Raw genomic sequence first — 25,131 nt, 5'->3', positions numbered from 1 at the left:
CGAAGATCACTCCTTTCGAAGTGAACATGAGGGCAATGAAGGGAATTCAGTCAATTGGGAAAGGAGTCGCTGCCCTCGCAGACTTCTGTGCGTCCATGAGCTTGTCACACCGCGGCCTGCATCACAAGACCTTCCAGGGACACCTGAAGACCCATGTGCAAGCCTGCGAAAAGTCAGCAAGCGCAAGTGAAGCTGCCAGCTCAGAAGTTGTCAAGGGACTGTATGCAGACTTCTTGAACCCTGTCGGCAACATCGACGTGATCTTTGACGGATCTTGGATGACGAGAGGACGCAGCTCCCACATTGGTGTGGGCTGCATTGTCGAGCTGTATTCCGGCCTAGTTCTTGACCATGTGGTGTACTCCAACTTTTGCCTTGGGTGTGCCCTGGGACCGGAGCCGGAGGAAGAGGGGTACGGCGACTGGTATGCAGCCCACGAGTGCCAGAGGAACATAGATTGCAATTCAGGTCGGATGGAAGTGGAGGCTGCATTGACCATGTTTCAAAGATCCCTGGCCAAGCACGGACTGAGGTACACCACAGTTCTCTCGGATGGAGATAGCCGAGCCTTTCATGCGTTGACCGAGGCAAAAGTCTACGGCTTCGTCAAGGTCGAGAAAAAGGACTGCATCAGTCATGTGCACAAGCGGATGGGGGCTGCGTTGCGTAACCTCCTTGAGAAAAAGAAAGCCCAGGGTGAAGCACTCGGCGGAAAGGGCAGACTGACGCAGGACCGAATCAAGAAGATTCAAAACTACTACAGCTATGCCCTTAGGAGCAACAGTAACGATGTGCCAGGGATGAAGAGGGCAGTGGAAGCCACCCTCTTGCACATGACGTCTACAGACAGTGCCCCAGACCACAGCAAGTGCCCCGACGGAGCTGAGTCGTGGTGCAAATTCAACAGAGCTCTGGCAAATGGCGAGTGTCCACCTGCGCACAAGAACCCTCTTCCAGATTGTGTGTGGTCCGCCCTCGAGCCAGTGTTTGCAAGGCTCAGCGATGAAAACCTTCTGGCACGGTGCAGCGAAGGCAAGACGCAAAATGCCAGCGAGAGCCTGCATTCGGTCATCTGGACGCAAACCTCGAAGAACGCCAATGCCTCCCTGGACAGCGTCAAGAGGGCTGCTGCCGAAGCTGTTGCCGTCTACAATCAGGGCAGGCGGGCAATGAGCGAGTCCGTTGCTGCGAGCCTGGGCTATGCTGCCGGTGACTGCCTCGTACGCTGCAGCATGGAGAAGGACAATCTGCGTTTGCGTAAGGCCAACGCTGCCCACCAGAGCAGCAGCAATGCAAAACAGAGGTTCTCCAGGCAACACCGGACTGGAACAGCTGGGGACTACAGTTCTGGACAGCTGTGAGGGGGCTCCCCTTTCGAGTGCTACATGAACAAAGGCCCTTTTCAGGGCCAAACAAAATCTGCTTTTGGAACGTGCAACCCTTAGTGCCTCCTCCCGTTGTCCCTTATAGAGTCTACTCATTCTTTTATAACTTTATTTTACATTGCAGACATCATTTCTCAGTTTTATATTATTTTTTAAAGGTTCTTGTGAACGGATCGCAGAATTTTTCATCTCAATTTGTTCAGATAGAACTATGCTTCATATTGCTGAACATTATTGCATGGGATCCCTTACTCAATTTTATGCAATGAGTGTCAAAACTTCAACTGCAATTTTCTCAGCTTCGCATTTTTCGTCTACATGCCTAGCCTTACGGTTGTTTTCATGAGATTATTCTTCAAGGATTTCTATAAACTTTATACCGTTGGATTCAGAAAGAAGTGAACTGCAGGGTGATGCTATTTTTGTATGACAGTATGGGCCCGAAATTTTATTATTAGTGATAATGGGACCTCGTTAGGCTTTGTAAATAGTGTACTTGACCTAATTAGACTAGTTTTATACAATGATCTATCTTTACAAAAATATAAATAGCATCATCTTGCATGGCAGGTCTTTAGCTACAAATCCATATCACTTATGCAAAAAAATTTGTATTAGAAAGTTCCTTAATGAGTCGTAAGAAATGACCTAATTAGGCTTCATTATTTTCTTCGTAACTCAAAAAGTAATTGAGATATTGCAGAACTAATTGAATATTTGAAAAGAGGAAGCCAAAACAGATATACACACTGATTTTCATTATAATCCATTAATAAACAAAAAAGTCGATTTTAGAACCAGTGTCTTGCCTTAATTGTAGCGAACTGTAATTACACATGTCATCAGATTGGACCCGACCTCCGTGAAAGATATTTATTGCAAACAATGTTTATTGTTACGTTGTTTTCTGCTGCAGTGTCAAGGGAGCCTTAACGCTGGACAGCTTTGAATTCATCAGCGTGCTGGGGAGAGGGCATTTCGGGAAGGTGAGTTGCGTCTCAGTTCTTTGCTCTTTCTGTAATCTCGCATGTTACTTTTGCTGGAGTCACCGCTTCATAATACCACTGCTGACTGGAGTCTGCCCTCTAGCTGGAGTTAGCACCAGTTTTTGAAAGGTTCATCAACTGCTATACGGTAGAGCCTCGATTATTCAAATCTCTCGGCTTGCAGAAAATATTTGTATCATTCAAAAAGCATGTTACCTAAAATGGGCTCTAAGAAGGTAATAAAATATGCACACATGCTGAGTGAGAACATACGGCGCTGAGTGAGAAACTTTTGTCAGTCCCAGAGGCAGTGCGATACCGCCGGTATGCAATGCCTCCGGGATCGACCCACCTCTTTATTTGTGTGAACATTGGCTCGAGGATTCTTCTGCCTAAACCCTTGACGTTACTGAAAAATCTTGGCTTGGACTAGGCTACAACATTCTACCCCTGGCCGTAGCTCTCTAGCTTTTGCAAACTATGGCCCTGTGGCAGTCGGTAATTTCTCGTGTCGCGACGCCTGGCCATGGTTACTGCGGCTGCGCAAAAGGGTCATTCGGGGCTTAATGGAACGTGATCTGAGCTAGTAGAAAGGAATATCAAGGTGTCTACCATGATGGAACTTAACCCGAGACTGGGGTAGAAACTGAAACTTAAAAGTAGAAGGGACAGAGACAAGTGAAGAAGAGAATGTCTCAAACGCAGCTAAAAGATTTATTTAGTCCCACATCCTGATATACTCACAACCACAAGGTCACCCAAACACTCAACATGCCCCTTTCAAAGACACAACACTCCAGGAGAAAAAAAAAAAGAAAGAAAAACAGGGACAACAATGCAAGGGGACGCCCCCTCCAGCACTACTACGAACAGGGGCAAACCATCCACTTCTCCGGAAAGAAAAACTTTTCCTTTTCCCTTTCCTTCTTTTTTCTCTTTGTGTGTCACTGACACTACACCCACGAACCAACAAAACCCAAAACTTGAGTACAAAGGACAACCATCTCCGCAAACACAAAGAGAACTGGCACTTTGACTGCGTGGGATTTGGAGCCGGCACGCTTGGCGACATGCAGCTAACACTACTGTTGTTCACGCAGGTTAGTCCTTACAGTCCTATCTGTGTTCGAAAGTCCCTGTTTGCGTTGCCGGCTCCTCCCACGTCAAGTGCTGATACCTTCTGTGGCAGACGATTGAGACTGCGTATATCTCGCAAATATTTTCGCCTCTTTGCACATCGAGTACTTTACCTGTTTCTCTTGTTGCTACTTTCCGGGGATGTAGAACTTAACCCTGGCCCCCTTGACGCAGTAGAAATTGACCTTCTTAAAAGTTTGCAGAGCGGTCAGGCTTGCATTATGAGTAAGCTGGACGCTATCGACAGTAGGTTTAAGAAGCATGAAAACATGATCGAGGAAATAAATAAGAAGCTTGTTGGTACGGAGGGGAAAATCGGGGTCGTTAATCAATTAGTAACAGAACAAGCAAAGCTAATTGAGCTCTTGGCAAGACAAATTAACGAATTGGAAAACAGGAATGTTGATCTAGAAAACAGAAGTCGTAGGCAAAACCTTGTTTTCTATGGTGTGGATGACACGAATAACAAAGAAACATGGAATGAATCGGAAAATCTCATTAAAAGTATCTGTAAAGACAAGCTCGGTGTGGACCTAAAAACGGTGCAAAGGGCGCACCGTGTAGGTCGCTATAATGTGAACTTTAAACGACCAATCATCGTTAATTTTGCCTCCTACAAGGAAAAACAGGATATTCTGTCTAACGCCAAAAAGTTCAAGGGATCAAACTACAGTGTAGACCAAGATTACTCGCCGAAAACCCGTGAAATTCGAAAGAAACTTTGGGAATATGCTAAAACAAAAAAAGCGGATAGTGGCAACCGTGTAAAGCTAAACTTTGATAAGCTCATCGTAAATGATAAAGTGTTTACATGGGATACGGAAATAGAACAAGTTGTTCCTGTCAAAAAAGACTGACGCCCCACGAAAAAAGGAAAAAAAGAAAAGCGCGTTCATCGTGACCTAGTTTCTGTTGTAATAAACTGTAGAAGCATCGTAAATAAAGTTGACGAATTGGCAGGCTTAATCGACTCAGTAAAGGCTGATATCGTGTTCGGAACCGAATCATGGCTAGACGCTTCCATAAGTGATAGCGAAGTCTTTCCGAAAGGGTTTGTTTCTTATCGAAAAGATAGGTCACGCCTCGGCGGGGGCGTTTTCTTGTTGGTTCATTCATCGCTGAGATCATCCCCACTCGAACTTGGTCATGACGCTATTGAATCAATCTGGTGTACAGTCACGTTACCTGGTAGCTCTTCCTATGTTCTTGGATCGTATTACCGACCACCGAATTCGGATCTTAGTATAATCCGATCGCTATACGACATTCTTTCTGAGGCCTCAAACCAAATTATTCTCCTTGCGGGAGACTTTAATTTGCCTGACTTAGAGTGGAGGGATGGCACTTGTGTATGCACGATTGGTAGCCGAAATAATCTTGAAATGAAAAACATTGTGGATACGTTTGGGCTTCAGCAGTATGTGAGTGAACCAACAAGGAATAATCACATTTTAGACCTCTTGTTTTGTAGCTCTCCCCATCTTATTAACACCGTTAATATTATCCCTGGTATCAGTGACCATCACGCTGTTGTGGCAAATATCCAAACTGAAATCAAACGAGTAAATTCATGCGAATCGAGGAAAGTCTTTTTCTTTGAGAAGGGCAATTACTCTGGGTTTTCTGAAGAGCTTCTTGACCGCCTTCCCGTATTTGAGTGTCTTTCTGAGGAATATGATGTCCATAATTTATGGGATGTTTTCAAGAAAATGTTGCTTCAATTAACGGATAAATATGTTCCCTGCATAGATTCTAGAAAGCTAAAAAAACGAAGAAAACCATGGGTAACTTCAAGTACTCTTAGGATAATTAAAAAGCGAAGGAGAGCATTTGATAGATATAAGAAGACCAAAAGTAGTAATCACCTTGAAAAACTGGCTGAGCTTACGCGTGAATATAAAAGGAGCATAAAGGGAGCTAAGGAACAATATCTTAATACACTCAATGACAGATTAAAAACCAACCCCAAGCTTTTCTGGAAGTATTTAAAGGGATGTGGATCGGATGCAGTAGGAATAAGTGAAATTACATATAATCAACAGACAGTTTCGGATGATACAGAAAAAGCAACGTGCTTCAATAATTACTTTCGGTCTGTCTTTTTGCCCAAACACAACTATGTTAATCCATCCACTGTTAGTACGGTGGAATTAATGCAGCCAGTTGAGCTTGGCATTAGTGGTATTGAGAAGGCGTTAAAGAACATAGATGAAACAAAAGCAACTGGACCGGATGGCATTTCTCCGCGTGTACTAAAGCGATGTGCTTACCCAATTTCGGTTTACCTTTATTTAATTTTTTCCAAGTCACTGGACACAGGACTTTTGCCAGATGACTGGAAGGTAGCTCATGTCGTCCCTATCCATAAGGGGGGGCCAAAAAAAGACGTCGTAAATTATAGGCCCATTTCATTAACTTCCGTCTCATGCAAAGTCATCGAACATATTTTATATTCAGAGGTAATCGGTCATATGATAAGAAACAACTTGCTGATTAATGAACAACATGGTTTTCGTAAGGGGTTTTCATGTACTACGCAACTTGTTGAATTTTATCATGACCTTGCATCTGATGTCGATGAGGGAGGGCAAATAGATTGTATATTCTTGGATTTTAGAAAAGCGTTTGACACGGTCTCACACTCACTTCTTCTCAACAAACTAAGAATGTTAAATCTAGACTCGGCTGTGCTTAGATGGATAGAAAATTACTTGTTCCAGCGTCGTCAATGTGTAGTACTGAATGGCAAGAAATCTGATTACGTTGATGTAACATCAGGAGTTCCACAGGGCTCTGTCCTGGGTCCACTTTTGTTTTTAATTTATATTAATGATATTTCTGTTGGAATTTCCTCTTGTATTCGACTTTTTGCTGATGATTGTGTAGTGTATAGAAAGATTAAGAGTTCAGATGATGTCGCCCAGTTGCAAGCAGACCTTGATCGTATTCAAAGTTGGTGCTCTACGTGGAAAATGAATTTAAATCACAAAAAGTGTGTTAACCTTTGTTTTACAAAGAAAAGGAAACAAATTGAATCTCAGTATTTTATAAATAATAACCCTATAACCAAGGAACTTACTTACAAATACTTGGGTGTCATATTGTCATCTGACTGTTCATGGAATGCCCACATAGAGGAAGTAGTCTTAAAAGCTGGCAGGGCAATGAATTTTATCCAACGTAACTTAAAATGCTCACAACCTAACTTAAAGACAACTGCTTATTTAACATGTGTTAGACCCATTTTAGAGTATGCATGTGCTGTCTGGGATCCAGCCCAAAAAACGTTGATAGATAAGCTGGAGAAAATACAAAACAGGGCGGCTAGGTTTGTTCTTGGACGATACGGGAGGAAAGAAAGTTGTACAGAAATGAAAAAAATGTTAAACTGGGAACCACTTTCCGTACGTCGGGAAAAACTGCGACTAAAATTTTTATACTCAATAGTTAAAAATAAAACGGGAATAAATAGCGAGACTTACTTAAAAGAACCCTATTATGTTTCTAGTCGTAATGATCATAGTCTTAAAATTAGAGAGTACCGCGCTAGGACATGCATGTTTGCAAACTCCTTTTTTGTACGAACAATTGCACAGTGGAATCGGCTGTCTGAAGAGCAAGTGTGCTGTTTCAATGAAGACGTGTTCTTTTCATCCTTGTAACCCCCCCTGCTGTAACGCCCTCGGGCACTGCGGGGTAATCATTGAATAAAGAATAAAGAAAGAATATCTCCAAACCGGAACGAAGGACTCACTCTAAAAAGCAAAAAACCACTTCACCCCTAAAAAAAAAAATCTGTTTACAGTCCCAGAAATGCTTTAGCATGTGTTTTGTGAGGCGTTATGTGGATGATATTTTTGTGTGCACCTTCCGGGATGACCTGTTGAACGGTCTCGAGCATTTGATAAGATCAGCAGCCCCTGAACTACGCTTCACCGCCGAGAAACCGGAGAAGGGAGCATTACAGTTCTGGGATCTGCGGATCCACACTGATAAAGGTCTCTGCTGGGAGTACGGCCAAGAAAACCCGAAACCTGTTCTGTCAAAAAGGAGCTGCCATTCGAAAACTGGGAAAGCGGGAGTGGTAAAGTCTTTGATCAGAAATGCTCTAGACCGATCATGCAGACATTCTATCACAAATTCGGTGGAAGGTCAATGGAAGAGACTAAGAGGGGCAGGGTTTGAAGAAGAGTTCATCAGAAGGAATTTAGATGTACACACCAATGAGAAAAAGGAAAGAGAAGACACGTTGAAAAGACGGATGGCTGTGATCCCTTATTTTCATGGAATTTCACATTACCTGAAGGCGTGTGCTAAGCAGTTTGGAGTGGAAACAGTTTTTAGTTCTGATTTCAGGTTAGATAGATTAACTCCTTTTGAAACCGAAATGCAAGAGTGCAGGAAAGGTCACCGTGAAAAATCGATCTCATGCAGAAACAGTGTAGTGTATGAAATTCCGATGGCGTGTGGCTTTGCTTATGTAGGGCAAACTTCGAGGTGTGTTAATGACAGACTAACAGAACATAAGAGAAATGTAAGGATTAAAGGGACACTGACAGGGTATTTATGCTCGCCGAGGTTTTTAGTTGTACGTGACATATGAGAGCTCAACTACCCAGAACAGAATTTGCGGCTCGAAATTCGGTTTCTTTCCGCCCGAAAACCGCCGATCAAGAACTGGCCGGTTCGAGTCTCGCTCACTCTCTTTTCCGCGGTCACGGGCCGTTTTCTAAGGTATCGATGCGACCACCAAATTTAATCAAAGTCGTGGGTCACTGAAGGCACACACTCAATATTAAAAACAGAAAAAAATATGAAACCCATTTTGTGTGGCTTCTAAAAAGCTGCAAATACGTTGATTGAAAAAAAAGTTTCACAGACAACCGGAAGCATTCTGTGCGTGCGTCGTTTCGCGTATCGTGGGACTCGCAGGGACGCGATGGCAGCGGACGACGTGCGTGGGACCTCTATTTCAGAACTGTCGTTCGCGGTACCGGAGAATTTTGTCTGCCTTTAAAAGAGAAATTTGGGACTGATCAAAAGAATTGGTCTTCATCCCGTACGACACGCCCGACCACCAAGCCGATTTGCACGAAGACGTCGCCGAGCCGTCGCTCCCTTCTCGTGGCTGAAGATATCGCTCGCGCAAACGTCAAGCACGACGTGTCTACTTCGAGTTGAATATGCACGCGTACGATTTCTTTACAAGGTGAGAATGTCGCCAATGCCGGGAGTGCTTTTGCTAAAGGAAAATCGGTAGCAAACTTTCCAACTTACAGTTTATCGGCTGAATTATTACTAAGGAAAGAGTTCCCTAGTTTTGATATGCTCCAGTAGCTTAGTGGGAAAGACGTCCGCTTTACAAGCCATAGGACCAGGTTCAATCCCCCGTGGAACTGTTTTTTTTTTTTTGTTTTTTTTTTCTTATATGTTTTCTGATGTTTACATTTCTTTTCTTTTTTTAAAATTATCACTGAAGAAACAAAAAAAAAAAAAAGAAACAAATGTTGTGGACGACACGTCGCTGAATCAAATGGTATGGGATTTCCTTTTTGACACCTGCGAACTCAATGTAATCACTTTCCACAAAATGCAAGGAGCATATAAATCAGGTAGCGTCCGCTTTCCGAGGTGCCCGTAAATGGTCTACAGGAATTGCAGCCAGCCATTGGTCCCGATCCCGTTGATGTTTCGGAAACTCTGTCGCACAATGCCACTTCTGTTTCGGACGCAGGACATGTGAGCCAGCTCTTCACGCAACATCTTGGGTGTATTCTTTTCGGAGCCGATCAAAATTCACCACGGGCACTCACTACTCATCTCCAACTCCTCAATATACAAAACAACTCATCTTGGAGTACAGAACAACGAGCGGAACATACATAGCTGCAAAAGAATCCCACGGCGAACAGTTCCCGTACGCCGCATGTCGTCTGCTACCGGGAAGCTAGGAGAAAAAAAAAAACAAAAAAAAAAAACACACGGTCGGGTGTAGACACGTGACTTCCGCCACTCGCTCTCTTCTCTCCACTTCTCCGACCTCCGTCGGGTTTCGGTTTCGGTTTCGAGCTGTTGCGTCTTTTGACTTTATTAAAAAAATACGCTACTCTGTTGCAAAATATTAATTGGGTAGTCCTCCGGCACCATAATAAAGCGCCTGGCAAAAAATTAAAAAAAAAATTTTGGGGGGTGTCAGTGTCCCTTTAACGCTACTAATTCTGAAATAGCTAAGCACATAAATGAATGTAACAATTGCACTCCTTTGTGGTCAGAGACGGAAATAATACATAAAGAAGTGAATGACAGTAAGAGACTGGTAAGGGAAACCATTCGGATTAAATCAGTCGGTAATTGTATAAGTCAGGCATCATTGCAGTTGGGAAACAATGCCCTAAAGCATTTTTGGGACTGTAAACAGATTATTTTTTTTTTAAGGGTGAAGTGGTTATTTGTTTTTTAGAGTGAGTCCTTCGTTCCGGTTTGGAGATATTCTTCCCAGTTCTCTTTGTGTTTGCGGAGATGGTTGTCCTTTGTACTCAAGTTTTGGGTTTTGTTGGTTCGTGGGTGTAGTGTCAGTGACACACAAAGAGAAAAAAGAAGGAAAGGGAAAAGGAAAAGTTTTTCTTTCCGGAGAAGTGGATGGTTTGCCCCTGTTCGTAGTAGTGCTGGAGGGGGCGTCCCCTTGCATTGTTGTCCCTGCTTTTTTTTTTTGTTTTTTTCTCCTGGTGTATTGTGTCTTTGAAAGGGGCGTGTTGAGTGTTTGGGTGACCTTGTGGTTGTGAGTATATAAGGATGTGGGACTAAATAAATCTTTTAGCTGCGTTTGAGACGTTCTCTTCTTCACTTGTCTCTGTCCCTTCTACTTTTAAGTTTCTGTTTCTACCCCAGTCTCGGGTTAAGTTCCATCATGGTAAACATCCACCCGCTCGCCTGCACTTCAACCGTTTTTTCATCAAGGTGTCCTTTCTTCAAATACCTTTACAGCCGCCTCAGTGGTAGGGAGCATCGTGCGCAGGAGACTCGCTGGGGCCGCAATGTTAGTTTCCTCTACGTCCCTCGATATTTAAAAAATCGGGAGCCCTACCTCCCCAAGCTCTGTGCTTTTGTTGATATCATCCTCTGTGGCCCGAGAGAGCATTTGCACTACAGTAAAACCTCGTTATAACAAAGTTGAAGGAGCGGTCGTAATTATTTCGTTATAACCATTAGTTTGTTATAGCCAATGTCCATTTCTTCCCACTATTAGCAAGCAAGGGGAATTATGATTGCTTTGTTATGCCCATTAGTTTGTTATATCCCGTTTTGTTATAACGAGGTTTTACTGTATTTTAAAATGTAACGTTAAAATATCAATTTCGTCCTGGGATAGGAATCGACTGGGATTGAATCGTGATTCTACAGCATACAATCTAGCTACGAAAAATTTTTAGTCTTTTTTTTTGCATGTGGTGCGTCAAGTCATGAGCTGGTTAAACAGCCACTGTTCTTTTAAACCATCCTCAGGAGCCACTTGAGCAGGAAATGTGCAGGTCGGCCAGTTTTCAACTGCTAAAAGATAAATGAAATGAAATGAAATTAAAATAAAAAACAGCGGCAACCGGTGCCAGGGATTGAACCCGGGTCACCAGTGTGGAAGCCGAGTGCGCTGCTGCACGAGCTACGGACCCAGCACACAGGAATGGGAGGAGCAGAAGCAGGTGGTTTGAGAAATCGCACGGAACGGAGAAGGGTGGAAAGGGCAAGAAAGAGGAGTAGAAACAGGTGGTGTAGAAAGAGCGTGTGGAACGAGGAGAGGAAAGGGCGGGAAAGCACACTTCCTTTCTTTCGGTGACCCATAGAATTCAGCGCAAAGGCTTTGTATCCGGGTGAGGCCTAAGGAAAGCGCGTGCATTCTCATAAAGGGACCATGGTGTGACCTAATCTGTTTCCATATACAGTTGAACCTCGATGTAACGAAGTCGGTAAAATTCGCAATTTACTTCGTTACATTGAAATTTCGCTAAATCGAAATTTGGCTTTAGCATGCGAAAAAAAAAAAAATTCCGAAACATTTTACGGGCATGAAAACTCACCGAAAACGACATTTATTTAGGGGCAAAGTAGTCCGCGAGTTTTGCTTGCGCCTTGTCCGACAGTAGCAGCGGCGTCGGCGGCGTCAAACGGCGTTCGAGCGCCCAGAGCGCTTGCACGGCATCTTGCTGCCCATGCGACGCCGTGTACCTCCTCAAAACGTCCATTGCGTCGAGCACTTCCCGAGTGCTCGTGATCTCGGCAGTTTCTTCAGGATGGCGTCCAAAACGTTTGCTTTCTCATCCAAAGAAAGAACTTTACGTTTCCTTATGGCAGCAAGCACGTGAGTGAACCGCCCGGTTAAAAAATAAAGCTGTTTAGTTTAGGCGGGTCCATATCACAAGAGCGAATGACATTTTAGCGAACGGCGACATTTGAGCGAATGGTCGTTTTAGCGAATAACGGGGGCGCGCGTTAACCCATCCGTCGCGCTGCGCTTTACGCCGCTTCGCGGCGACAGTCTACGGCAACTCATTACAAAAATATAAACTCACTTGGCCCTCCCGAAAACGCCGCTTCGCGGCGTCCGACTATTCGCTAAAGTGTCGTTCGATGAAACGTGGGCGTTCGCTAAAACGTCATTCGATCAAGTGAGTGCCTCCCAGGCGGTGCCAATGTTTCCAACCTACACGCCTACACAGCACCACAGCACAGCACTCTTGACCGCACAGTTTCCTTGCGCCCACAGCACCCACAGTGTGCTTGCGCCTTTGCTTTACATCACGCTCGCAAGACGATAATCGGTCTTTTCGGTCTTCTCCTAGATGGCACTGCCCGTGCGGTCGCGCGGGCAGTGCCGCTACCGCCCGATCCAAAGGGCTCAGCCCTGGCTCAGCCGTATTCATCCATCCATCGCGGTCGCGCCATCACGTCGCTCCCCCGCTGAAGTTGGCTCCCGCGCTACCCGCGGTACAGTGGACTATGATGATCAGTGAATGTCAGTGGTGATGCTGTTATGCCGTGTTAACTTTTTGCTCGGCATTTTCTGGCCAGCCTCGCGGAATCCGCTTTGCCGCATGCCTCGCCGGCGCTACCGGCGCCGCATCCTCGGGCAGCCTAGGAACGTTGGAAGGCCTGTCCCCGTGAAGTAACCTATCAAGCGCTCGCGTTTGCGCATAATTTTTTTTTTTTAACCACAATTTTTTTCCGAAGTTTTTTTTTTTAGAGTTGATTTATTTATTGCCTTCTATGGCAATGGCGCTTCGTTATATTGAAATATCAGCAAAATAGACTTCGTTATATAGGAACTAAAAATACATGGGGTCTATGGGCAAGAAATTATGAAAAATAAAATACTTCGTTAAATCGAGGATTTCGTTACATTGAACTTCGTTATATCGAGGTTCGACTGTAAAACCTTGCCCTAGGTACCACTTGAATAAGGAACACCACGTACCCCAGGCACTGAAAGACTAAGGGTCAGCCTGCCCTGGGCACCATCCGAACTTGCAGCACCACCCACCCTATAAAGCTACCGCATTTAAATGCATTTGGCAGAATGACTGAACATGCAGCCTATTTTTTGTTATATTTTAAAGCGATAGCTTTAAGGAGCTCATTTCACAGAAAAGCCGGCATTGGTGGGACCGGAAAGTCCAGGATTGGTCGATAGGGTCATGATATCACAGCCACATGACCTTGGCGGGAATTTCAAACAACGCTCACGTGAGATGTGACGGTGCGCTCGGATTGAAAGGAACTAAAACGTGACGTCTTATGCGAATTAAAGGTTGCCGCGTGCCTCGGATGATTTCACTTTATGAAGTAATTCATTTGCCTTAAAGAAAAAATTTTGAAACCCATGACCCCTCAGTGCGAGCCAGACATGCTATTGACTAGTTCATGCAGGCACGCTAGCACGGCTTGGGGACGAGCGGAGGTTTACATGTTTAACTGTCGCGTTCCACTCATAAAGGCGAAGCTTAAGCGTCGTCCTGTAATTTTTTGTGCGAAGTGGCCACATTAATGTCATACTTGTGCTTGGTACAACACCCGATGCTTGTGTGCACTTTGGCGCACCTGGAGGTGGGTTCGTCCCTGTGTACGGGTTTGCACCGTGAGAACCCGAGAGAGAAGGAGCCATAAATATCCATAATGCTCGACCTGCAGCTGGCACGGGTTGTGCCTAAAAAACGTGCAGTAGAACCTTATTGATACATTTTTGGGGGGACCGCGGTAAAGAAGTGTGGGATTCGGGAAAAAAGAGCGAACCCACCGCATCCAGTGTCACTCTGTATGTGTTATCATGTGGGGAGTAAAGACCCATTCACTCACTTAGGACTTCTTAGGGCCGTGCACCTGAAAACCTCTGAACCTCTTAACTGGGAACTCCCATGACCAAAACATACAAGCAATACGGTGACTTTTTTTGCCAACATTTTGACCATTTCGCCAATATTTTTTGGTACCGCGTGTATCTCGTCAAACTTTTTTGTTGCTGTCATCCTTGCACTGGTTTCTGAAGCAAAATTATTTCCGACGTTTGGGGATAGATGGCGCTTCCTTACGCTCGAAAAAAAGTGAGCATTTAAAGAGGCTGTCCCCAAGATTGGCTGAAGAGCGACGCATCAATGCAGAGAGCAAGTCGTCTGCTTCTTGCGCAGGGTGACGTCAGAAAGATGCTGGGCTCTGATTGGCTCTGATTGAAGGATAGTGTGTAGACCTCAGGCTTCCTTGAGGTCTGCCCACTCTCCTTGTTCCAGAACCAATCAGAGCTCGGCGTCTTTCTGACATCACCCCTGCAAAAGAAGCAGACGAACTCTGCATAGACGTTCCACCCAAGCTGCGGTCAAAATTTCCGCAAGTCTAAAGACGTGCAGTTTGGGGGTTAAAATCTCTTTGGACGAGAGTCCATGCTGGCGCCATCTATGCGGTGACCCTGGAAGTGCATTTCACTAGAGTGAAGGTTTTGCAAGCGAGGTCCGAGGGACATACTACATATGACGTTGTTAATAACATTAGCAAAGGTTTTTCGAGCCAAGAAAAAAATACGCACTGCCAAGTGTTCCCTGGTAGGTGGCAGCAGTGCATTTTTTGTCGTAAGAGAGAGCTTTCAAGACCTCAAGTAGGTGTGTGAACGAGCCTTAACTGGAACGTGCTCGAGAGTTGGGACGCAGCATCGGTGGGGCGGATGAGGAAGGGACTGGGGCCCGTGCAGGTGATCCTGAGCAAGCTGAAGCGCAGCGGGGAGTACTTTGCCATCAAGGCGCTCAAGAAAGGGGACATAGTCGCGCGGGACGAGCTGGAGAGCCTGATGGCGGAGAAGCGCATCTTCCAGGTGGCCAACTCGGTGCGGCACCCGTTCCTCGTCAACCTGTTCGCCTGCTTCCAGACGCCCGTGAGTGCAGACGGCTTTCTTTGAAACCACCGCTTCACGGTCTGCCATTCGACGTTGAGTCGCGTTCAGGAGGCAGGAGGTTGCATCCTGCGTCACGATCGCGTGACGTCCAGGACGTCGCCCCCGCTTTGCTTTTTTGTGTCTGTCACTTTTGTCGTAGCATATCGCGCACATTAACATTTCCAGTGCCGCTGTGACGCACCTCTTGGACAGTTTCTGCCGATCCCTACGAGAGGTGAGGTGTGGTTGCAAACACCCGGCTTAATTGGCTGCGGCGTTACATTTTGATTGTCCGAGGGCTGACCTACAGAATCGTCTTGTTGCTTTCCCAGAGTCCTTCTTTCTCATCTGCCCTCTTTTTTCTTCCTCTCCCAACGAGAAGGGGTCTTTCTCGAATGGAAAGAGGGAATCGAGGAGCAGTTCCCTTCTCTCTGTCTGGTCCTCGCCCCCGGTGCGACACAAAACGAGGCATTGTCCCGTTTTTGACACGAGGAGTTCTGTGAATGCCCCCAGTTATTTGAGCGCCGGCGTTGCCTCGCAGAACCACGTGTGCTTTGTGATGGAGTACGCCTGCGGAGGGGACCTGATGATGCACATCCACACGGACATCTTCCCCGAGCCCAGGGCGGCCTTCTACGCCGCCTGCGTGGTGCTGGGGCTGCAGTTCCTGCACGAGAACCGCATCATCTATCGGTGGGCCCCCTTCACTCCCGTCTCGACAGGCGTGGCGGCAGCGACAGGCGTGGTCGCCTAAGGGACGGGAACGGCGGGGAGATCCCTCGGCTGTCCGTCCTCTGGCACGAGAGAGATGCCTTGCCATCCCCGTCCCGTCTGTAAGGTTGAGGTTCGCCGTTTGGTCCATGCTAGAAAATCTTTGTGTTTTTGGCACCTCATCTGTTGCGAGGAAGGATGTGCAAATGCCCTCAGTGCAGTCTTCGATTTACGGCGGAACCTCTGGCTTTTCCAGGAAAAGTTTGTCCGCATCGGAGTCTCCAGTATGAGGACCATTCCACTAGAAAGAGGTAGAAATGTCCTCTCTCCTCTCACCCCGGAGCGTCATGTGCTCCGTAGAGTACCTAACAACCAGGTGGCACGCAAACGCAGTAGAAACTTGAGTCATTTCGGCAATGTTAGGCACCATTGTACAGGTTTAGATGTGTAAGTTAATGTAATATGTTATACTCGACAAAGAGACTAACCAAGCACAATCCTGCTGTCACCTGCCACGCAATTAAAAAAGAAAAGTGAATACAAGTTGTTTACACTGATTGGTTGATCATCTCTGGTGAAAAGGGAATGCCATTGTGGTAGCTTTTTGGAAGTGAGTGTTTGTACCGATTTAGGCCTTTAGCAACTATGCGTGGCCAGTCTAGATTTTATGAAAAGGAAACATGCTCACCAAGTATTAAACAACAACTACACGATTTGTTTTTTAAACGAACAACGAATCCGCACATATTTCACCGCAGACGCTCGTAGTGGTCTATTTGTAACCAAAATAATGTGTCGCGATGCTTATGCGTAGGTGGTACTTGAAAAGCGACTAATGAGTGCGCAGTTACTTTCCAAGCAGCGCCGAAAACCCAACGACAAGGGTGCACCGGCAGCGGGGTTCGTGCTAGGGTGTTTATTGTAATTTATAAAAAATAAAAGCAAAGCGGCACACTTGAACGTGACGGCGCTTTCTCGGCTAACATAATTCTGTTACATGTGGCTGGGAACACAATGAAAACAGCTCTAGGTTTTAATATATCTGAGAAGCGGACGACATCAAGGACCACCTCAAGGAAGTCGTCTAGGACAGCCTCAAGAACAACTTCTAGGACGACCTGGAGGACAACCTCAAGGACGACGTTTAGGACGACATCTAGGACGACGCCTGAAGAAATTCAGCCTTTCCACTCTAATGAAGACCAGAGTGGAAAGGCTGGAAAGGTTGTCACCATTTATGAGCAAGGTCGGCAAGCCGATTGTCTGGTTGCCACCGTCGCTCATAGATGGCGGTAACGGTCCAGAGTTTTGTGTCGACATTTCTTTGCGGGGGACACGATCCTGGGAAAACTAGCCCTTAACAGCTCCACTGTAAAAGACCGGTCCCCCGCGCAGGATTCAAACTCATTGCCTCAAGGTTGTGAGCCAAGTGCTTTGCTGACCGAGCTACCCAGGGTCAGTGGTACGGACCATGCGAGAGGAGCTCATCCGCGCGACACGTGAATGAGCTTGCGAGCTTTGCTGCCTTTCCTTTCGTGCAGTGCCATCTCACGGCGCGTCTCAGAAATGAGAGTGAATCTTTGTTAGGTGGTGCTGTCCAGGCGCCTTTCTCTTCTAGTTTGGAAGGCCTATCGCACAATCTGGGCTTACCAGTCTTTGTCAGCATGATTAAGCTTTAGTTTAATCTTTTTACGGTCATCGCCGTACATGTATGGCGGCGATTACACATTTGAAACTGTCTGCTTAAATGTGAAACCGTGCACACCGCGTTGCTATTTGTTTTGTCTTTGGAAAACTTTAAATGTTACATCTGCGCGGTGTTTTGCTTTTACGGGTACATTTATCCTTTTGAAATTCTACGCCCCACACACGTGATACACGTGAGATGGTCGCTTCGCACATCGGTTGCGATGGCGGTAGTGGCGATTAAGCGCCGTGTCTTCCGAGTCACTTTTAATGCTTTTCGGTATTCAAAGTGTGAGAGCTTACCATCTGATGAAGAAGCTACATAAAGTACCTCAGGTTCGAAATGTGAAACTGTCAGAATGTCGCGGAAGCGGACGTGCCAAAATGAAACGAAGGGAAGAAAAGTGGCAATTTTTCACCTTCTAGATTTCCATTTGATGCTTCTAAACCTGCAGGGTGCAAGCGCTGTACGTGCTCGCACTAGATAATTAGAAAAAGAGCTGGGCATTGACCCCTTTTCTTATACTATCACTTTGGAAACAAAAAACGATCACTGAGAAAGATCTTTTGGGAAAATAAAGCGTGACCACCAAAGGGTGAAGAACCATGCTCTAGAGCAGGGGTCCTCAAACAATGGCCCGAGGGCCAGATCCGACCCGCCTAAGCCTTTTCTTTTTGCCCGCACACGGCCGCAGTCTTTGCAGCAGTGCGCTCGGCCCACTGCTGCCAGCGCAGAAAAAAAGTGTGTAAAACAAAACAACACCCAGACATGCTTCAAAAGCGCAAACAAAGGTATCAGAAAGGAGGAGCAAAAGCTGCATTGAAAGGCTCTTGCCATAATATTTATCGTTCATCGTGCACTGCCATTACCATTCATAGTCCTCCGCTTTGTGTTGTGTAACTGCGTTAAAATTTCTTTGCATTCTTCTTTATGTTGTGCTTAGAGTCACATCATAACTAGTGCATATTGTCATCATCGGGTGTACCGTGTCATTAGTCTTCTCCGTGAATACGCCAAAGTTCCTCTTTGATTTATGCCTGGTGACTTCTCTGGGTCACAGTTAGTTTTTGCAATGTCACAGTTAGCAATGTATTGAATTTAAAAATAAAGTATCCATCTTACATTTTTTTTATTTTAACCCTCTATATTCCGTTTCTCTTTAAGTGCGAGCAAGGCCGAAGCTACAAGCACGAGCATGTGGCTCTGAACAGTGCTTGCACTGCACGAGCGCGCGTGCTTGGCAGGGATGCTGAGAGCCTGGAGCTCACTCTTAAAGTGAAATAGAGTACTTTATACGTTTTACAGCGAAGCTGTTATGCTCTAGGATCTGGGGAAAAATGCGTCCGCGAATGTTCACAGAAAACTCCCCATTGGTTGTGGCAACACCTCCTCTATACGGTAATGCTTGTCAGGTTGTGCGCTTAAAGGGGTACTCCACCGGTTTTTTCATTGCCTCCGATTTGCTTGAAATTTTGCTAAACTAACCAACAAACATCGCGAAAATAGTATCCCAAATATTAGGTCAAAATATTGTTTTTTCGTGAAGTTATTGAATTTACTGTTTTGGTCTTCACCGTGTTTTTCAAACTGAAAGTCTCTACTGGCAACAACAACAAAGTGACGTCAGTGCAAGGCAGGGGTTAACTTTTTGGACTACAGAAGCTGTTCCCAACGGATTTGAAGCAGTTTCTTGGTGTCAAATGAGTGCTTTGGAAGCCCGCTCCCGTATCCGCGCTCCAGCACGGAACAAATGATTGGCATATTCTACTTTTAGACTACTTGCTCGACTGGCAAGCCTGCCTGCCACTGACGTCACGGCACTGAAAAGTGTGCGAATATTTGAATATTGGTCTTTGCACCATTTTCATTTGCCGATTTCACAATACCTATTATGAATTTCGCGATGCTAAATAGCATACCGGAAAGGCTAAAGGCCGGGGAGTCAGAAAATATAGTTAGTTGAGGTAGCTCAAAAAATCGGTGGAGTACCCCTTTAACAATGGGTATTGGCAGATGCCTCGCTTCTCTCGCTTCTCGCTACGTGGCGCCGCAGCCCGGCCACACATCGCTCCAACAGTGACAGAATAAAGGGGAAAACATCATGAAACCGATGCACGTGCGACAATCGAGCGGTGCTGACGGTGGCGTGCCCGGCCCGGGAAATAAGACGCGTTGCCCGCCGTGAGTGTCAGGTGCCAGCACCTCAAACGGCAAACTCTAGCGAATGGGAGAGGGTAACAGGAAAGGGCATAATCCGGGGGAAAGCGCTCATGTGACAGGCATTACCTAGAGGAGGTGTTGGTTGTGGGAAGTACGAATAAATAAAAATAAAAAGGGGGGGCAACCAGCGTGAGTCAGCCTTCCTCTGCATTATTAGATAGCGAGGACCTGATCCCTTGTTATCATCTCTAGGCATTGTCCTCGAGGTCGTCCTCTAGGCGTTGTCTTCAAAGTCATCTTAGAAGTCATCCTTGAGGTCGTCCGAGAGGTCATCCTCTAGCCGTCGTCCTTGAGGTCGTCCTAGAAGTCGTTCGAGAGGTCGTCCTCTAGGCATCGGCCTCGAGGTCATTCTTGAGGTCATTCTTGAGGTCGTCCTAGAGGTTGCCCTCGAGGTAGCCCTAGAAGTCGTCCTCGAGGTCATCGTAGAAGTAATTGGAGAGGTCGTCCTAGAAGTTGTCCTTGAGGTCATCCTAGAAGTCGTCCTTGCGGTCTTCCTCTAGGCATCGTCCTTGAGGTTGTCCTACAAGTCATCCTTTAGGTCGTCCTAGAAGTCGTACTTGAGGTTGTCGTAGACGTCGTCCTCTAGGCATTGTCCTAGACGTCATAAAAACAACAGCTCCGCTGGTTTTTCATCTTCACGTGAAGTGGAAAAGCTCTACAATTTGTTTGTATTTATATGCCTATTCATGTCTATACATTTAGTATTTTCTGATTTATATTTACTTGTCCATTTTCCGGCCCTCGAGACTGTGACAGATTCCCGATCCGGCCCCTGAGCCGAAATGTTTAAAGTTCTAGGGTATCTGAGCCAGTCATTGACGCACAACTAAGTTCCACTCTCTCCCTGAGGTGTGCTTTATTGCTTACAATGTCCGTAGGTTTTCATATCGCTTGATTGCATCATTGGCGAGTCCTGGCGGGTTTTCTTGACTATCGAGCGAGAGTTATTCGTTCCTCGAGACAGCGGAGTTTGAGAATACCTGCATTAGATAAAAAAGAAAAAAGCACAAAAAAACTGTTCATTGATTTGTTGTTTGTCCCACTGGAAAATACCCACCGGGGAACGTCCTGAGCCACCCGCGGTGTCCCCCCAGGGACCTGAAGCTGGACAACCTGCTGCTGGATGCAGAGGGCTATGTGAAGCTGGCGGACTTTGGGCTGTGCAAGGAGGGCATGGGCTACGGGGACCGCACGGGCACCTTCTGCGGCACCCCCGAGTTCCTGGCCCCCGAGGTGCTTACGGAGACCTCGTACACCCGGGCCGTCGACTGGTGGGGCCTCGGGGTGCTGCTCTTCGAGATGCTCGTCGGGGAGGTGACCGCTTCTCTCGCTCCTAACCTGGGTCCTGGTGCCGGCATCCTCGTGGATGGCGTTGCTACCGGGTCTGGAACCCATCTTCGACCGGTGTGTCTAGCCATGGCCGGACTGGAAGCGCGCGCTCTCTTTCTCTTCTTACGGCCTTTGCAATCACCCGGGAGTCAAGGGCATTTTTTCTCCGTATGTAGTTCACTTGCTTGCCGCCAGGGGGCGCAACCTCCTCACCCCACTCATAGTGTCCCTTCGAGCTGTTTTGCGCTGGTGTTCTAGCTTTGTAGGTTGTTGTTTTGGCAACTTTGGTCTGGCGTATGTCGGTGGCTATCTGGTGAAACTCATTAGCGAGTTTGGGTGCGACGCCTGTGTTGACTACGAGTTGATCCTCTGTTCATCTTATTGCAAGGCCAGGATAAAAGCGGACTTCATTATCCAAACCCTAGGTTCCTCGCACTTCTGGACAACATTGTTGCCTTTTTTTAAAGGGTGTTAAGCACCTTCCGCTTACAAATGTGCACAAAGTTCTGCAACTAGATAGGTTGCAACTCATTGCACCCTATCTTGAAGACGCGCCAATTCTAAGTTGCCCAGAGGGCATTGACAACAGTCACTCAAAGCGCTTGACTGGTTTAATTTGCAACAAGTTCCTCAGAATACTTCTGATTAACCATGCAAAGACGCTTACGGACGGAAACGAAAAATCATCTGGATATGTGCACAAGCCCACGAGGAAGCACTTTAGGCTGTAATATGCTCTGTGCGAAAATTGTACGGACTACTACACCACCGTCTAGAGCAGCTGACCGACTTAATCTGCGGCCTGTGAAATGATGATGCAGACCACGGCAATAGATAGATTGGGCCTGCTTACATTTCGCAAGAGTGCACGACTTATTTATCATTTAAAGATCCGCCACGTAGAAGGGATCCGTCTCCTCGTGTTCTTGAGTTGCAACAGAAGTCCTGGAGGTAAAGACGAGTATATTTTTTCCGCAATTGCATTCGCTGTCTCTACTTACTACAGTATACACAAACTCAACTCGCCTACGTCACGCCGCGGTGGTGGCGCGCCGGACGCACTTCCGGTCTGAGGCGGTGGGCAGAAGTCGCCGTGCCAGACATGCATTCCTGCGTTCTTTTGGAAGAAACGAGACAAAAAACCTGCCTTCGCATCAAAATGCTGCGACGGGGGCTGTACCAAGAAAGTCTGGAAAGGTTTTAAGATCAGTTTTCATGTGTTTCTGCCCCTCGTTCGAGAACGTGGATAGTAGCCGTGAAAGGGCAAACCAGACGCTGTCAAACTACGATTGCGTGTGCGGGCAACACTTTGTGGTCGCCAGATGTATTTGCTTTGTTCCAACATCAACGAGAGAAAACTGCCAAGTTGTCCGGAGCACCCACGGGTTCAGTGCGTCTTCAAATTCACACGGCCGCCTGATCGTTCGAACTTTCGTCTGCTCTTTCAAACTTGCCTGCTTTTTGTTGTCTGCTCGTTTAAACAAAAGTGGCCCGTAGACCAAACTTTGACCCGGAGTTTGCAATAAGAAGTAATTGCAGGCCTCAAAAGACTTAAGTAGGCTCGGTGTAAACAGTAGATACAAGATGTTGATCATTGGTACCGGTGGCCATCACCGACTTGTTACGCTTGGTCTGTTCCCGCTTCTGATTTTCAGTATCGACGTCAATCGTCGCCGCTTCCTTCTGCACTTCTGCAGCACGAGCGACGTCGTGACCGAAAATAGCTAGAAGAATCTCATCACGGTTTTGGCGTCCATTCTGCGGCGTTCATGCGAATGAATCGCCGTACGTCAAATTATTTACGGAAAGTTTAGCGGCGTAACGAGCCTTGATGATTTCGCTCAGGCGATTAAAGTGGTAAGACTTTGCGATGAGGACCTAGAATCGACAATTCCAAAGCGAAAAAGAGTATGCAGACTCACATAGACGCCGACAACGTGACATTCGAATGGTTTGTTGACGCGGGACGCGGTGCTTCTTGCTCGTATTCCATTCCTCAAACGTTCGAACTGTCGTCTGCTCTTTCAAACTTGGCTGCTTTTTGTCGTCAGCACGTTCAAACGACAGCGGCCCTCTAAACCAAATGTTGACCCGGTAATTGCGATAAGAAGTAAGTGCAGGCCTCAAAACACTTTTGAAGATTGGTTGAGGTAAGTAGGCTAAGTGTAAACAGATCAGATACAAGAAGATGTTGATCATTGTTACCAGTAGCAATCACCGACTTGTAATGCCCGATTCTACTTGCGGTTTTCAGTATCGACGTCCACCATCTCAGCTACGGTCCACACTTTTGCAGTTCGAGCGACGTCGCGGCTGAAAATAGCAAGCAGAATCTCATCGTGGGAGTCAGGCTTTAGCGCCCATTCTGCGGCGTCCATGTGAAATGAATCACCGCACGTCACATTATTCACGCAAAGTTTTGCCTCGTTAGTTTTGCTGCAGCCGCTCAAGTAGTCAGACATTGTTAGGAGGACGTAGAATCAACAATTCCAACGCGAAAAAGAGCACGGAGACTCCCGCCGACGCCGACAACAATGCAATTCAATGGTTTGTTTATGGGCGACGGCGAGCTTCTTGCCCACCATCCACCACGCATGCGCGGCGCCGGTGGCGTCCGCTAGGGGCGCTCCGGTTTATTTGTAAACATGAGTTGGTGTATAGACCACTTACGACGTAACCGCTTATAGTGCAGGACCACGTATAACGCGGCTTTTTTAAACCACCGGTTCGCCTCCCATAGAACTCCATGTATTTACATACCGCTTAAAATGCAGGTGCGCGAAGGGAAATACCGGTTATAGTGCAGTTTTTGGAACAGCCCGCCGACCGCACCGACTGACCGCAGCGAGCACGCTTCCCTGTGCGACACTAGAGAACGGCGCTAGCCGCAAGCGGCACTCGCGGGGCAAGGAGGTTGCTCAAAGAAGCGGGGAGAAGCGAAGAGAGAGGCTTCAGTTGCCATAGCGACGGAGGGACACACGCACGTGTCGTTCACGTGCGTGCGTCCCTCCGCTGCGTTGGAAACAAACAACCGCAACGACAGACCAATCACAGGTCGAGGAGAAGTGTTCGCGTGCGTTGCATGCCGGTCGTGGGCTGACTGCTTCTATCCGCGAGCATGGCGTCGGTCACTGAGTGGCGTCGGTTGTGATCGTCGGCATAGACGGCGTGGTGGAAGCTCATCGTTCCGCGTAAAAGCGCTATCCTTGACTGTGAAGTTTCGTTGTGTGTTGCTATGATAACCCAGCACGTACTTGAAGTAAAGATCCACCTATTCGTGCGGCGATGTCGTGGCGGCACTCTCAAGATGGCAGAAACGCCCGTGTCGTCGTGTTTGTTTACTTCGACTACAGTGGTGCTTTCTAGGCATTCGTGTTTTCGAACATCGCCCGGATTTCTTATTTGGAGCATTTCATGCCTGTGCTCAAGTTGAAGATATTACTGGCACGTACCGTATAAAGGATGCGAATTTTCACGCGTTTTCATCGCCGGAGAAAAGTGATTAGGGTTAGCAATCCTGAACACTCGCAACGTCCGTCCGCAACCCGCGACGCCGATAAAAGGCTGCGCCAGGCAAAAGTCGCTCATTTCTTTCAAAATGTGTAACACACTTGAGAGAGAAGTGTACTAGTCTGGTGAAATAAAGACTTTGCTGAAACTAAGCTTTATTTTTCATCTAACATAAAATAAATTCTTTTAGAAAGGTAAGTTGTCTCATGGTATGTATTTTGGCCTGAAAAATTGATGTTTTGGTTATAGCGCGGTACCGCTTATAGTGCGGATTTTCACGACTCCCGCGACATACGTTATATGCGGTCTACACTGTACTTCTTACTCCAGAATCTCTCGGAGATGTGTGTCAAATATTCACCGTTTAGGGCTCATCAGAAGCGCATTAGATAGTGGCTGAGGGCCTAAACGTAAGGACCAGGTGTCAAAGGCTATAAACATCTCGGCCGCAAGTTGCGACAGCGCTAAGATACACTGTCAGACGCGCTCTGTGCAAACGGCAAATGGTAGCCCAGGGGTTAAAGCCCCTCCAGGGGTGAGGTGACAGCGCCCCCCGCGAAACGCAGCCTGAGGTGGCAATTGCCCCAATCGCAAAGGCCGTAAGAAGAGGAAGAGAGCGCGCGCTTCCAGTCCGGCCGTGGTCTAGCATCTGCACAGCCCATGCATCCCAAGGGGCCCCCAAAGTGGTAAACAACGACGGCCCAAGAGCCAGCACGTCGTGCCATCGGACGCCAGCACGAAACACAAAGCACTCAAGTT

General features: G+C 46.8%; 1 protein-coding gene across 1 annotated transcript in view; it reads left to right on the top strand.

The window, feature by feature from the left end:
* LOC8037522 (serine/threonine-protein kinase N2) overlaps positions 1-25,131 on the top strand; it is a 95,250-nt gene that overhangs the window by 49,568 nt on the left and 20,551 nt on the right. Inside the window, exons 14-17 of the mRNA XM_040214816.3 lie at positions 2,302-2,371; positions 14,736-14,915; positions 15,457-15,608; positions 20,628-20,847. Coding sequence (XP_040070750.2) covers positions 2,302-2,371; positions 14,736-14,915; positions 15,457-15,608; positions 20,628-20,847 — 622 coding nt within the window. The remainder of the gene's footprint in view (positions 1-2,301; positions 2,372-14,735; positions 14,916-15,456; positions 15,609-20,627; positions 20,848-25,131) is intronic.

The sequence above is a fragment of the Ixodes scapularis genome, unplaced genomic scaffold, assembly GCF_016920785.2.
Source record: "Ixodes scapularis isolate PalLabHiFi unplaced genomic scaffold, ASM1692078v2 PGA_scaffold3__209_contigs__length_174095766, whole genome shotgun sequence".
NCBI classification, from domain to species: Eukaryota; Metazoa; Arthropoda; class Arachnida; order Ixodida; family Ixodidae; genus Ixodes; species Ixodes scapularis.
The sequence above is the reverse complement of the archived record's forward strand: the minus strand, read 5'-3'. Positions and strand labels throughout refer to the sequence as shown.